At 32.3% G+C, this 15,138-nt stretch overlaps 1 protein-coding gene across 1 annotated transcript; it reads left to right on the top strand.

Annotated features, from left to right (window-relative positions):
• The first annotated feature begins 726 nt into the window (after positions 1-726).
• LOC123720744 (4-hydroxybutyrate coenzyme A transferase) lies at positions 727-14,692 on the top strand. The gene is made up of 10 exons (XM_045677477.1): positions 727-1,107; positions 4,106-4,268; positions 6,415-6,553; positions 6,788-6,878; positions 11,200-11,388; positions 11,875-12,001; positions 12,392-12,480; positions 13,104-13,223; positions 13,547-13,693; positions 13,832-14,692. The coding sequence occupies exons 1-10, from the start codon at positions 921-923 to the stop codon at positions 14,014-14,016; spliced, it is 1,437 nt and encodes a 478-aa protein (XP_045533433.1). The 5' UTR covers positions 727-920; the 3' UTR covers positions 14,017-14,692.
• Positions 14,693-15,138: the final 446 nt, after the last annotated feature.

A 15,138-nucleotide genomic window follows, 5' to 3' on the forward strand; every position in this document is an offset into this window, starting at 1 on the left:
CTATCACACAAAAAAGCGCCTGATTATTAATAAGGTGTTTCATTACCATGCACAGAAGTCATAATATAACGTTTTGAGGTAAAGCTAGGAGTCCACTTTTTTTTTTCATTATTTCTACGCTTTAGTTCTTGTTCTTAGTTATGAACAATAGATTATTGTTACCAACATTTGTTTGCCATAACATAGCGATAGCTACAAATATACGTAGATACTATTACTTTTTTATGCTCGTAGCAATCCATGTAGACAATGAATAAATTATTAAAATTAAGCTTTATGTTTAATAATAAACATAATTATGTAATAACCATTTGTTGGTATATAATATTAAAGAGTTATTGTCTTTGGCTGCCTTATATAGACGGGAAATTTGAAATATGATACAATTTATGTACGCTCACTACACTGAAGTCTCAAGACTGGGTAAAAGATACGTCACTTTGTATATAATACTATACATGGTATATAATATACATGTGATTTTTTTAGACGAAATATATATGTTTAAATTGAATAACTCAATCAAATGGCTCTGGTTTTAGAACGTACATAAGTTACGCTAGTAACTAGACTCAAATTTAGTTTATAAAGTAAATAATAAAAACGGGGTAAATGTAATTTAAATTGTATTTTGTATTTCGCGCGTATAAAGTGCAATTCTGGGACGTCGATCTTTGGTTGGTCATGACACCTTCCCCCGCTCGTAGATCCCCGTCGTCCTCCTCACGCCGCGTTACGTCGTAACGTTCAATTTTGTTGATAGCTGTTGGATTGTCGACCGCTCAGCTGTTACTAAGATTTCGTATTTGGCCTAGGTTGAGTTTATTAAAAATTAAATTATTACACCATTGTGAACATATTAAACGTTGTGAATTAGTAACTGTTAGGAATTATTCAAATATCGAATTCAATCAGTGGACATGTCTGTGATAGGAAAAATAATCGCGCCTAATGTGTCGTATAAATTCGGAAAGTTGGGTGCGTCAATATTACCGGCGAAATATAAACGTACTTACTTTACATACACTCAAGAATTATCCCAACCTCTTGATAGATCACCGGAGTTTGTAACTGCTAAAGAGGCGTTTGAAAAATGTCTAAAATCTGGTAAGACTTTTTATACCTACCTACTAAATTTTTAAAGCAATTATTTGCCGTGTGGCTTAAAGAAATCACCATGAGTCATCTATTTCTGTCAATTTTGTATTCAGATCTTTTGCATATTTAAGTACAAATCTAACCAAATTCTGAAAGCAAAAATCTGAATAAGAAATAATATTTTAGTGGTTTTGCAGCAACCTACTGGTTCTTATTAATGGACTTTGTACTTGTTGACTTCTAAATTTTATAAAATATATTTTAACTAAAAGTAAAATAAATGTATTACCAGTTATTTTATCTACTTTAAAAAGATTTCTATCTCTATATTTAAAAATCTTAGTTTACTTTTCTTGGACTAACTTAATTCAAAATCAAAACGGTTGTATATTAAAGCAGTAATGGTTACTTAAAATTAAATTATGTATCACCTCATATGAGACTTTATATTTTTATTCCCTAAATAAAAACTATACATTTGTAGTCATTTATTTCACTCTATTGTACTATGTTGTTAAACAGAACAAAGTTATTGGTGAGCAGGAATAGATGTTTGCCCTATCATGATGAACTGAGGCTTAAATAGTTTACAAGCGGTTTATAGTCAGTTAATATGCATTGATTATTTGAACCTTGGAATAGAGATCATATTACTTTAGGGCTTGTGACTTGTAGAACTTATGTAACATTAACTCAATAAAATGTGATAATATTTTTGCAATGTCTATAATAAATTATTTATGAACATTTTTAGACTTTTAGAAAACAACTAGTGAACAATAAAGTTTTTTTTTTCAATATAAAAAATGGCATGGCATATAGTTATAATTAAATTATGGTTAAAAATGCCTTGTAGAATTATTAATATAACATTGCATCGAATATCTTTCTAAAAGACAGAAATTATTTATAAATGATTTATATTTCCAAATTAAGTCTTATATACAACACAGCATCAACACAAAATCACTTATCCTTATGAGGTAAAACCAAGAAGTATTTTAAACTATATCAACTCTTGTGAGCCTTGGCTTGCACTGGAAATTAGCATTTTGTTGTGACAAGAATAATATGTGTACATACCACACCAACAGTATGTTTGTAAATACTAAAAACGAAAATACCTTTGTAAAAATTCTTCATATAATGTTTTATTTGTAGAAAAAGTTAAGTAAGTATCTGTATAAGAAATCTGTGTGTACATTGGATGAAGGGTTCAAGGTTCAATCACCTCTAACCTGGATTTTACATGTTCCCCTTTGTAATAAGATTAAGAACAATTTGTCGCTATTATAACCCTTACTGGTTTTATACTTTTACTAGTCTGAAGACAGGAAGCGTTAAATCTGGGTAATTCTGTGAATGACGAAAACAGTTGTATTGAGGTTAAATATGACGTCATTAGATAACAATTACCTATAAAGAGAGTACTCAACAGGCAATTAATTATATGAACTATCATCTTTAGTACGATTATTTTGAATTTTAATAAGTAAGAATAGGTTTTTATATAAAAACGTTTCTTATTGCAAGTTGCAATATTAAACACAACTAACGAGTAATTGTACAACTATACCTACTCCATATATATATAACATCTTTTTTAATAATTTTGTGCAGAAGTATCCATTAAATACACAGGAAACTAATAATGAATAAGCCTCATTTAGCCCTTCATACGTTTATCCATCTTTACAAATCGATACATATTACACACACTTAAAATTTTATACATTTTTTTTTTCAAAGACCTCTTATAGTGTAGAGCTCCTCTCCAGCTCCAGCTCTATCTTGAGCATTTATTTACGAATCTTTCCCACCAACATTTAGCTCGTAAACCCACCGTGTAATAGGAACGAGCTCAGGCGGAAAGCCTTCCTTCACACAGGATAATACTCCATATTAATAGTACGAGTTTCTTTATAATAATTTAATTTAGCCCTCTATGTGTTATAATAGTATTGTTTATGTTATCCCTTATCGTAGAGAGTAAAAAAAATGTCATGTACCCCAGAAATTGTATAGGTTATCATGATTGTCAAGGGTATCTCGCTGTTGTTATATAATATATACTTATCGCTTTTTTATTGCTTTTCAGTTTTCATAAAAGCTGTTTTAGTCTTATATACTAAAATACATTCATTTATGTCATAGGTCATGTGAAGGTATGCTTAAGCAGTAGGTACACCTTGTTTATGGGATAAGATAAACATATCCTAGTTCTTAATTGTCCACAATACGAAAGCAGTATGTAGTAGTATGTAACTATATCTTGCACTATTTGTTTATACTGATAATTATATATTTTTATACTACAACATTGTTGCGAATTGAGGCGAGCCCACATTCGTGCCCAATCTGATCTATTTATAGAAAACACGATGCGAATTTACGTGTTATTTTGAATCAAAGCAAACAACCAAATATCATTCGATATTTTTGTATAATGTTTACGTAATTTGCTACCTTTTGTATACAAGTTCGAAGCATTTAAAGGACGAATCAAAATTATTTTTATAAAAGTAAATCTCATAAAGATATTCACATATGCAAAAAGTATGTTAGTCCGACCAAATCTGAATCAGGCTTTAGATAACACACATAATCACAATAACACAAAACAGGAGAAATGTAAAATAAATGAGGACAAAGGATGTAAATAGGCGGTCTTACAACTAAAATCAGTTTCTTCGAGACATAAATAAAATATAATTATGTACTTTATAAGCAACTCAATTTATATTTAAAAAAAGGTTTGCAAGAATTGTTTGATTATTCAGACAGTAGTTGAGGATAAATAACATTTTTGGAGGCGACCGTGGTATGGCCTTTAACAAGCTTTCATAAGAAGAGCGTTTACTTGCAATGATTTGTTCGGGCTCGATAAGTTATGAGAGAAACGAACGCATTTTAGATAGTTTGAGGTCTAGAAATTTTCCTGTAAAATCATACATAACGGAATCCAGTAAATGTAGTCCTAGGAGCTCAATTTCAAAATTCGTTACAGGTCAAACGGTGTTCTCCCAAGGAGCTGCAGCCACCCCCTACCGACTACTGGATGCCATGACAGATGTAGGAGTGAGTGCTTCAATGAGAGACATCAAGGTCGTCCATATGCATACAGAGATGGATGCTAAATATGTTGCGCCTGAATGCAAAGATATTTTTAGGTAAAGGACAATATTAATCTAAATAGAGAATAAAAGTGAATTGGGTTAATTGTAGGAACGTTAAATCCTACAATTAACCCAATTCAACCGAAGTACAGATACCGGCAAACTTCTTGAGCATTAAACAAGGGAGTGGGGGAAAGTTCGTCGCGCAAAAGCGCATCGTACACAACGCGGGACACAAACGTCAACTGATTTACCAATCACGCGATCGACACGTCACTATCCCGCCGCCGCTCAGGAACTTTTGTTCAAGATCTTTGCCGGTATCTATACAAAATTGGTTACAAAGATTATTAACCAATATTAACTCGAACTAATCTTTAAGTTTGAATAACGTACTAAATTAACTATTGAATAAAGAGATAACCTTTACAGTTATATTATTTTGGCAATAATTAAGAAAAAATGGGGATTAAATATTGCATTTTGTTGCTTTTTTCCTATAAATCTTAACTGCACAAGCATAAGGGAGCTCCACGTCGTATTTCTTAATTTTTGTACTAACTAATGAAATTATCCTGATTCATGTGCACTTTATCTCTTTCATGTGTCCTTTCTTATTAGTGTCTCTATCACTTATTACTATATCTACATATGTTTCAATTGGATTGATTTGTACTATAAGGTTTCATTTATATTTTCATTTTGTCGAAATAACTGTATATCTAGTTTTGTACTTCTTGCGCCTTATCTTAAAAAAATTTCTCACAGTGGTGGTCTGAAAGAGATGGCTCGAGAGCCATAAGGCCGTCAGTTACCCTCATTTTTATATAATATTTTAATAGTACTATATTTCTGTATACTTGCAATAAGTGTTAATTAATAATATTTTTATTTTGGTATTTACCAATATAATATTATTTGGTAAAACGAAATTATGGAACTCGACGCTAGATTGACTTGCCCATTACAGTAAAGCGACACTATTAATCGTTTGGTTCTTTAAAATTTCATTAAACCAATATAGTATACAGTATAATATCAAAATTTTGCGCACACCAAATTTTGTTAAGTCGTTACAAACACGTTGTCTAAAGGATAGAAGGAGTTAAAATTAAAAAAAATACAACATGGCGCAAAAAAAATGAGACAAAAAGCCGCGGTTCGGCTCATTGAAACCGTGTTATGAAAGTCACAAAAACATTTTTTTTTGTAAAATTAGGTAAATAAACAAATAATAAATATAATAAGTACAATTCTAAGCCAGAGCGTTTCCTCAAAGTCGACTCATCCCTTCGTGTGAATTGATAACCATGAATTACATAGTATAAAACGGTTATGTATTATAAATGCCATATTTAAACCATCTTATAAGCTAATTGAATTTGGCTTATCACTTATCAACAGTATTTGTAAAGCGATAAGATTTCACTTATCTCGACATTGTACAAATATCTTTGACAGTTGTGATGGTTTAAAAATGATAGATTCTGTTATTATTTGAAGTATTGTAAACCTGTAGTGTAAAACAATGCTGGTGTGATGGCTTCGCTTCATTGATATTTGTAATCGATACGACGGAAAGTCATGAGTCTGTTGAACTAAAATGCTGTAAATCACAATCTAACTAAACAAGCGTTTGTTTTTTTTAAGCTTTTCAGAGAGATTTTGTCAGTTAGTCGAAGAAAACTAGCCAAAGTCCCATTTACCTAAATGGAAGTTGTCGATATTATATAGCAATATTTTATACATAGGACGTTGGGCATTGCGCGCTGTATTGAATTAATAGCATTTCACGACATTAAAAATCATATTATTAGTTATTGTCATTAAATATTTCGTAAAGTAATAAAAAATCTATAGCATGAGCAGTGTTGGCCTAGTGGATTCAGCGCGCGACTCTTATTCCCTAGGTCGTAGGTTCGATCCCCGGCTGTGCACCAGTGGATTTTCTTTCTATGAGCGCATTTAACATTAGCTGGAACAATTAAGGAAAATATCGTGAGGAAACCGGCTTGCCTTAGACCTAAAAAGTCGACGACGTGCGTCAGGCATTGAAGGCTGGTCACCTACTTGCCTATTCGATTAACAAATGATCATGAAACAGATACAGAAATCTGAGGTCCAGACCTAAAAACATTATAACGCCATTGATATATTATTTTTATTATATAGTATATAATAATGAAATATTTTATTTTAGATCGGTATCACTATTTATGGCGGCGAATGTTCGCAAGTCAGTTTCTGAAGGGCGGTCTGACGCCATCCCCATATTCCTGCAAGACATCCCCAAGTTGTTCCACAGGAAGATCATCCAGCCTGACATCTCCGTGATTCAGGTGGGTTATTCTGGTGAAATTACAACAGAATCGAAAATACTTTGATGAGATGACATAATCGAAAATGACAAAAAGTAATTTAATAGAACAGTGTAAAACTTTTTTTTAAATCTCTTGAAAGATATCATTATTTGAATTTGAAACACTTTTTAATAATTTAGGTTAAAACCTCGATTTTTTTAGAATTAAAATGTTATCGTTCATCACGAATTGTATTCATTCCTTCCTTGATAGGTATCTCCTCCAGATCAACACGGCTACTGCAGTCTGGGCACCTCCGTGGACTGCGTCAGAGCAGCCCTAGTTAACTCAAAAATAATTATTGGTAAGGGCCTTTTTTCTTCCCTTATTATCAAGCGCTTCTTCAATATTTTTCAAACGTATGTCTAATGTAATTTTGTCCTACTGATGTGCTGTGTATGTTTTCATATGTGCCTATTAATTGTTAAGCTTATGCCTAATGATACATAAATATCTAATATCCATCTCATTTTTAAAAACTCTGTCGTATAGTGTAAACACTTTTTGACAAAAGCCTGGATGAAATTAAATAATCTACAAATAAACATGACCAAAACTGACATAATTAATTTTCAGACATATAACCCAAAAACGCAAATAGATTTCCAAAATAATAACACTTAATCTTAATATAAATACATTGCGCGTCACGTTGTTTGTCCGCTATGGACTCCTGAACCAATTTCAATCAAATGTGCTCACCGTGTGCAGTTTGATCTAACTTAAAAAATAGGATAGCTTACATCTCAATTTACCGCAATATTAGTTTATTGCAAATTATTTGTTTATTATTTGACAGGCAAAATTAGACATATAATGAATGAGTGCGTATTTTTGGGTTAACACTGGATAAGTGTCGTCTATTCATTCCAATGCTGTTGGTTCTGACCTGATTGGTCGTGCTATGATCATACCTATTCTCTCTCTTATACTTCCTGTAATCACACATATTTTTATTTTTTCCATTTCTATAGGTGAATTTCCTTCTCGCTGGAAGGATGGACTTATCATCCCTATCCCCAAAAAGGCTAATCCTAGTACTTTTTCTGATTTTCGACCCATCTCGATTCTGCCATTTCTATCCAAGGTACTTGAACGCCTCATACATGAGCAATTAAATAATTTCCTAAACAAAAATTCCATACTGAATCCACTTCAGTCTGGGTTTCGACCTGGACATAGCACGACTACTGCTCTGGTCAGAGTAGCCGTGATATTCGCGAAGGCATGGACCACAAACAACTCACAATTCTCACACTGCTACATTTCAGCAACGCTTTTAATACTATTAATTTTAAAATTCTAATGGGGTTGCTTAGATCTATTAATATTTCTTCTCATGCTGTTAACTGGTTCTCTAACTATCTTAATGGGAGCCGCCAGTGTATTAAGATAAGCGATTGCATATCTCAGTGGAGTTTGATTGAATCTGGCGTTCCGCAAGGTGGCGTACTTTCTCCTCTTCTTTTTGCTATTTATATTAACTCCTTAACTTTCCGACTTTCAACTAATTTTCATTTATACGCTGACGATCTTCAAATCTACGTACAATCAAGTCTCGATGATCTCCCGCAAGCCATACAATCTACTAACAATGAGCTGGCAAAGATAGTTGACTGGAGTAAAAATTTTGGTCTTCTAATCAATCCCAAAAAGAGTAAGGTATTAATTATTGGCAGCCCCTATTTCACGACGAGAATTGATTGGGCCAGGATACCCCCTAACCATATCGATGGTGTAATTTTAAATTTTAGCCGTACAGTAAAAAAATTGGGGGTTTTATTTGATCAAAATTTATCCTGGGAGCAGCATGTTAAAGAAGTTAGCCGAAAATTATACGGTGCCTCCAGTATCCTTCGACGTCTTAGTAATTTTGTTCCCTTTAATACCAAAACCTCACTGGCGCAATCTCTCCTTCTGCCTTTACTGGACTACGCCGATTCTTGCTCCTCCGATCTTAATGAGGAATTGCTAAATAGACTGGATCGTCTCCAAAATTTCTGTATCAGATTTATATTCGGTCTAAGAAAGTACGATCATATCTCTGCGTTCCGTAAGCGGCTAGGCTGGTTGCCAATTCGTCAGCGACGTGATGCTCATGTTCTTCATCTCCTATATTCCATCCTGTTCAACCCTAAAACTCCTTCCTATCTCAAAAATGATTTCAATTTTTTGGGAGCCCATAACTATAGCTTACGCTCTTCCGAAAACTATACCCTTGAAATCCCATCTCATAACTCCTCCTTTCTTGGCGATTCCTTTAAGGTCTCCGCAGTTAGGCTATGGAATTCACTTCCCGTCCCTATTCGCTTAGCTCCTTCTTTATTTTCCTTTAAATTTCTTCTGTACAAACATTACCTGTCCACATCGTATCCCTAACTTTCTTACTAACTACTAACTGACGTTAGACTTATCTTAAATTATCGTGATTTATGTGTCTTTTTACTCTTTAATGTATCTTTAATATTTTATTCCTGTTTAGTTTTTGTTTTAATAACTGTGTGTTACATGTATTTTGCACTACTTGCCTATCTTATTTAATACATTTCTTTTTTCTTTACTCACAGTGGTTGCCTGGAAGAGATCGCTCGTAAGCGATAAGGCCGCCAGTTGCCCTCCTTTTGATTTAATTATGTTAATTTTTATTTTTATTTTGTAGTGTAACGAAGTGTAAATAAATAAATAAAAATAATTTATGTAATTGAAAAATTACGGAAAAAGTAGACAACTTCACATATTATGTTTAAACAACTGTTAATCATGACACGGTATTAGATGCTTATCATGAATATGTTTCATCTATACCTAGATATGGCATTATAGTTTATGGAAATTCAGTCAAAGTAAATATGGATATTTAAGGCTCGAAAAAATGTTTTAGAGATATTTGTGGAGCAATGTATGTAGATAGTTGAGTACCTTTGTTTAAGAAGCTCAATTTCATCTCTTCCGTACAGTCAGTTATATATACAGTCAAAATCTATTATATTGACATCGAAGGGACTACTCATATTTGGTCGAAAAAGCCCATAGTCATACCAGCCGATAACGTTTTTATTAAGTACCTAATACATAGAATTCAGCCGGGACGTTGATTTTACTCAATATAACCGGTATGTTGTTCTAACGGTTTTGATTGTGTTTTAGAAATGTCCTTATTTTTAAAACAAAAAATCAATCTTTTTAAGTCAACTGGAAATAAGCACTGTCGAAGTAGACATGGAGAGAAACTGTATATGCCAAAAAATTATCTTAAATTGTATAGGAAAAACATCTTTTGGCAATCAAGGTTTATAATAATTTACCAAAAATATTCAAAGATCTTCTTAAAACCGAATTAATGTACTACTTTTGGAAATATATTCTATTAATAATTATTTGCGTGTAACATTACAATTAATATTAATTTTACATCGTAATAATATATTTTAATATCCTGATGATTTAGAGATAAAATAATGTAAGAATTGATATGACTCAGACTGTAATTGTAAGTTCTATTATATATAATATAACCTTTTAAGACAAATTTGCTCGTCATATACATATACTTGCCAATATTTTTTTACAATGATACATACGTATAATTTGTATTCAAAATTTTCTACGTATAAAGTAATAATAAAAATTATTAAAAAGAAAATTAAAACAAATGTAAAAAGTTTGTTCACTGTGGCAGTGTACCTTTACTACTGGCAGCATTTCCTCGCTGTACTTATTCGTTGAGCCAGGAAAGCAACAGCTCTGTGGTCTCCGGTACTATGTACCAGGCGCCAACTTAAATTTATTTATTAACACTTCGTTACATTACAATATAAAAAAAATTTATATACAATTAAATCAAAAGGAGGGCAACTGGCGGCCTTATCGCTTTCGAGCGATCTCTTCCAGGCAACCACTGTGAGTAAAGAAAAAAAAACGTATTAAACTACATAAGATAGGCATGAAGTGAAAAAATACATGTTATACACAGTTATTAAGACAAAACTAAACAGGAAACTAAAACAAACTAAACTAAAACGATGATACATTATAAATAAAAAGTAAAAATAAATCTTTAATCTTTTTATTATATTTTAAGAGAACCTGAAATTGTACTGATTTTGTTTGCCCACTACCCATAACCGACGAGTATACATGGTGATTGTCATGGAAGTGGATGAAGCTGTACTTAATAAGCTGCTGTAATTAGAGATCTGTGACCATTCACGAAAAAGTCGCGGATACGTAAACAAAAAAATAAACCAATGGCGCTACAACCATTTTAGGTCTGGGCCTCAGATTTATGTATAAGTTTCATAATCATCATCTGTGCTTGACGCACGCCGTCGACTTTTTGGGTGTAAGGCAAGCCGGTTTCCTTCACTGTTCGAGCGAATGATAAACAAATAAATAGTTTTTTATACATATGGGGGTCGGTCTATATATGTTATGAGCAATTGAATACTACTTCAGAAAATAGTAATGACCGATGGTTCATCCCTGCCATTTTTAAAAAGTTTATGCTGTCGAATATTCTTTGCATCGCCGTAGACCAAGACACTAAATTGCAACAAAATTGTCATAAATATGTTAAATAATTATTCTGGAATTTTTATCCAAACTCTTCTTTTTATTATTTGCAGCCCAAATAAACTCTCACGTTCCTCGCACGTTCGGTGACGCAATCATCCACATTTCTCATGTGGACTTTGCGGTACAGGACCATATTCCATTACCTGAACATGGGGGTAAAGGGGCAAGTCCCGAGGAAATGAAGATTGGACAACTTATAGGAGATAATTTGGTTGAAGATGGAGCTACTCTGCAAATGGGTAAGACTTCATTCTCCATTCTTTTTATTAGTTTTGTTAATGCAGAGTACTCTATCAAGCTGACAAATATTAACACTTGTCCTAATATGTTATTTCCGACATATTTTTATAAGAAGATATAATTTCTCAAATAAGTGAAAGTAGTTTTTGACTAGTGACTTGTGTACCATACATGCGTTCGAATGGCATCATGACAAGAGCCTTATTTAAATAAAATAATAAATAACAAATAATTATATCTTTATGTTGTAACATTTAAACTCTGCACCGATGTACACTATATTCAAAATTAGAGTATACTCCTGCCTCAATGGCCTCCAACGAACCAACCAAAAATGGTTGCCCATGGGCTGCGATGATATAAAAACATTAATTAATGTCCATTAAGCTGGATAGCTATAATAACGTCATAAGATTTTTTTAAATTATCTAAATTTCAAGGGAAAACAAGTCATAGTAAGAAAATATATTTATTGTATATTCCAGGTATTGGCAGCATCCCAGACGCGGTGTTGTCGTCCTTAAAGAACCACAAGGATTTGGGTATTCACTCTGAGATGTTTAGCGTCGGAGTCATAGACCTTGTCAAACGTGGCTGCGTTACCAACAACAAGTAATTATTTTACTAGTTATTATACATAATAATCGTTCCTTTGTATTATCTGTGTATACAAACTATGAAGTTTCTACTCTCTATTCTCTTTGGTGATGAATGACAATTCGTATACAGGTGACATCTTTGTCGTTAAAATAGTTGTAGGCAAACAAATAACATCGGTTGTATTGCACACCAATTTTTGATATTAAAAAAATCCACTTTAGTAGTTGTAGTAGATGTTAGAAATTTTTAACCCTATTTGATTTTATTTTTCCGATTATAACCAGTTCCACTTCGCTAAGAATCTCAAAATACCGTTACAATAATCGCAAAGTACTTTGTTTGAAGTACCTCTAGGTGAAATTAAAAATGTATCTATGTAAAAAAAACTTTTCTTATTTTCAGAAAAAAGGTCCACAAGGGTCGTATCGTCGGTTCGTTCTTGGTCGGTAACCAAGAACTTTACAGTTTTGTTGACAACAATCCATTTATTGGTGAGTTATTTATGCCACTGTCCCGGCACGGCTGGACATAAATAAATATATAATATTTTAGAAATACATTTTTGAAATAAAGAAATGTAAGAATATTCTAAATTGATAGGTTTTAAGTTTATTCACCACAAACATACAAAAACCTTTATGATATTAGTATAGAATTCATATAAATAACTATGATTTCTTATAGAATAACTATGAATAATAGAAGATAACTTGAAAAACATCGCTGTTTTTATAACCAATCATGTATATTTCTCTAAAGAAGAGAAATGTCAAATGCGCTCACTATAATAAATTCTAGAACTTGTATTTCATGGAATTAGAAATATAGAAATGGGCGTATGTATTAAAATATTAATTACTGAGAAAATATAATACAAATAAATATGCTTATAAAATAGAGATTATCAAAGAATTGATTTTTTTTGATAACCAAACCGACTTGCATTATGAGTTATCTGGTATTGCTATACTTGAAGCTATATAAAGTTTAGTGTGCAGTAGTCTAGTTTTCAGGAGAAAAAAACAAGACCATAAACAAAAAACAGGTCATAGACAATTTGATATCATATAAAACAAATATTTGCAAAAAGGTTAACATTAAAATGTTATTCCAGAAATGTTGGAGATTGATTACGTTAACAACACGCATATCGTGTCACTTCAGCCTAATATGACTGCTATTAACTCATGCATAGAGGTCGACCTCACTGGGCAAGTTTGTGCCGACTCCATCGGTAAGTAATATTTAAAATATATATATAACAGGATTTTTATTATAATATTATAATAATCCAAATACGCTACAACCCTATATGAATATATTTTATAGACAAGTTGATAAAGTCTTTACTGCCTGACGTGTTCTCACGATGTTTACTTATACCATACAGAAGAAAGAAAGAATTCTACCGCCAGTTCAATGCCCAACTCATTATTACCGTAAAATACTACAAGCATAATGTTTTTTTAATAAGGTATATCCAAATTTAATGTTTTAAATTAACACGGAACTCCCTTGTTAAACCTTTGTCTATTGTTCTAATATGCCCTATTTTAGGTACAAGGATGTATTCGGGCTTCGGAGGTCAAGTGGACTTTATCCGTGGTGCGGCGGAATCTGTAGACGGGCGTGGTAAGCCCATCATCGCTATTGTCTCCGCTACAAAGCGTGGCGAGAGCAAAATTGTGCCTATGCTTAAACAAGGTAAGTGGCTAAAAATGAAAAAGAGGGCAGAGACAAGCGAAACCGTGGAATTTATAACAATTATATAAGTTTATTTTACAACGTGTAAATATTTAATAAAAATAGAATATATAGTGATAAAATGTTTAATTCCCACAGGTGCGGGAGTAGTGTCGACACGTGCGCACGTCCACTACGTGGTAACTGAACAGGGTATCGCATACTTATTCGGTAAAACATTGCGTCAGCGTGCATATGAACTGATCAAAATAGCTCATCCCGACCATCGCGAGTTTCTGGAAAAGGCCGCCTTCGAACGACTAAAGTGTATGCCTGCGCCCTAAAAGCCTACAAAGTGACAAATATATTGAAATACAATAACAACTATCTGCATATATTAAAGCTAAATTATGGTTGCCTGGTATTATGTTGACTTTATAGTAATATCATTAAGTGTAATGAATAGCTTGGAACATTGGCAATTATCTGTTTATTTACTATGGTTGATGAAAATCAAAAACCGGTTATGGTTAAGTGACAGTTGATGGACAATTTGCTATCAAATATTATGAGATGTGTGTGCTTATGAGAAGTGTGACAAATCCTTTCCACCACAAAACACTTTCACACTCGAAAAGATAACATATAACAGAAAGATACATTCACAATAGATATGATGAAATAAATAAAGAAATTGTCAATAGCTACAAAAAAATAATTGAATATTTCTTAGCATTTTTTTCTTGTTAGATGTTATGAGCAAGTATATTGGGATAATCATAAATAGGCCTAAAATTTTATTTGTATTTTTAAGAATATTGTGTTTTTATTGTTAAACCTTAACTTTGTAAAAAATAGTGCAATCAAAGGTTTTTTTTTACAATCGAATTCCAGTTTTTAGGCATTTGTTTTATATATTATTTTATTATTCAGTAAGTTTTTTTAATATTTTAGCTCTGTTTATAGGTAAATCAAAACGAAATATCTGTTAAATAGAAAGTAAGAAGCAGTCGTTAATTAAATAAATTAAAATTAAAATAAGTGTTTTAATGGGTTATATATTTTTATTTTAAATTTCTGCAAGTTAGTAAAAGTGTAACAGTCAAATTTTAACTGTTGTATTTCTACTTTACCTTTGTATAATGGAAGACACAATGACATGAATTGTGTATTTGAAATTTTTAAACAGAAGTAACTGCTTTGAATTTAATACAAGAATTTGTCTAGAACCTAAATATATCGGGACTGATGTTCTCAACTCAGCTCCTTCATTGAGAACAAAGTATACAGGTAAGACTATTTATTAAAGACAAAATTTTGCCATAGGCGTTACTCACAACATTTGATCACGTGACAAACACGTTTGGCGGTAGTGGGTCACTGGGGATTTTCCAAATTCCACAGTTGTAGCGCGCACAAATCGCACACATGACCTTATATTATCTCTCTTAAATAATGCTTTATGT

Source organism: Pieris brassicae, chromosome 2 (assembly GCF_905147105.1).
Source record: "Pieris brassicae chromosome 2, ilPieBrab1.1, whole genome shotgun sequence".
Taxonomy (NCBI): Eukaryota; Metazoa; Arthropoda; class Insecta; order Lepidoptera; family Pieridae; genus Pieris; species Pieris brassicae.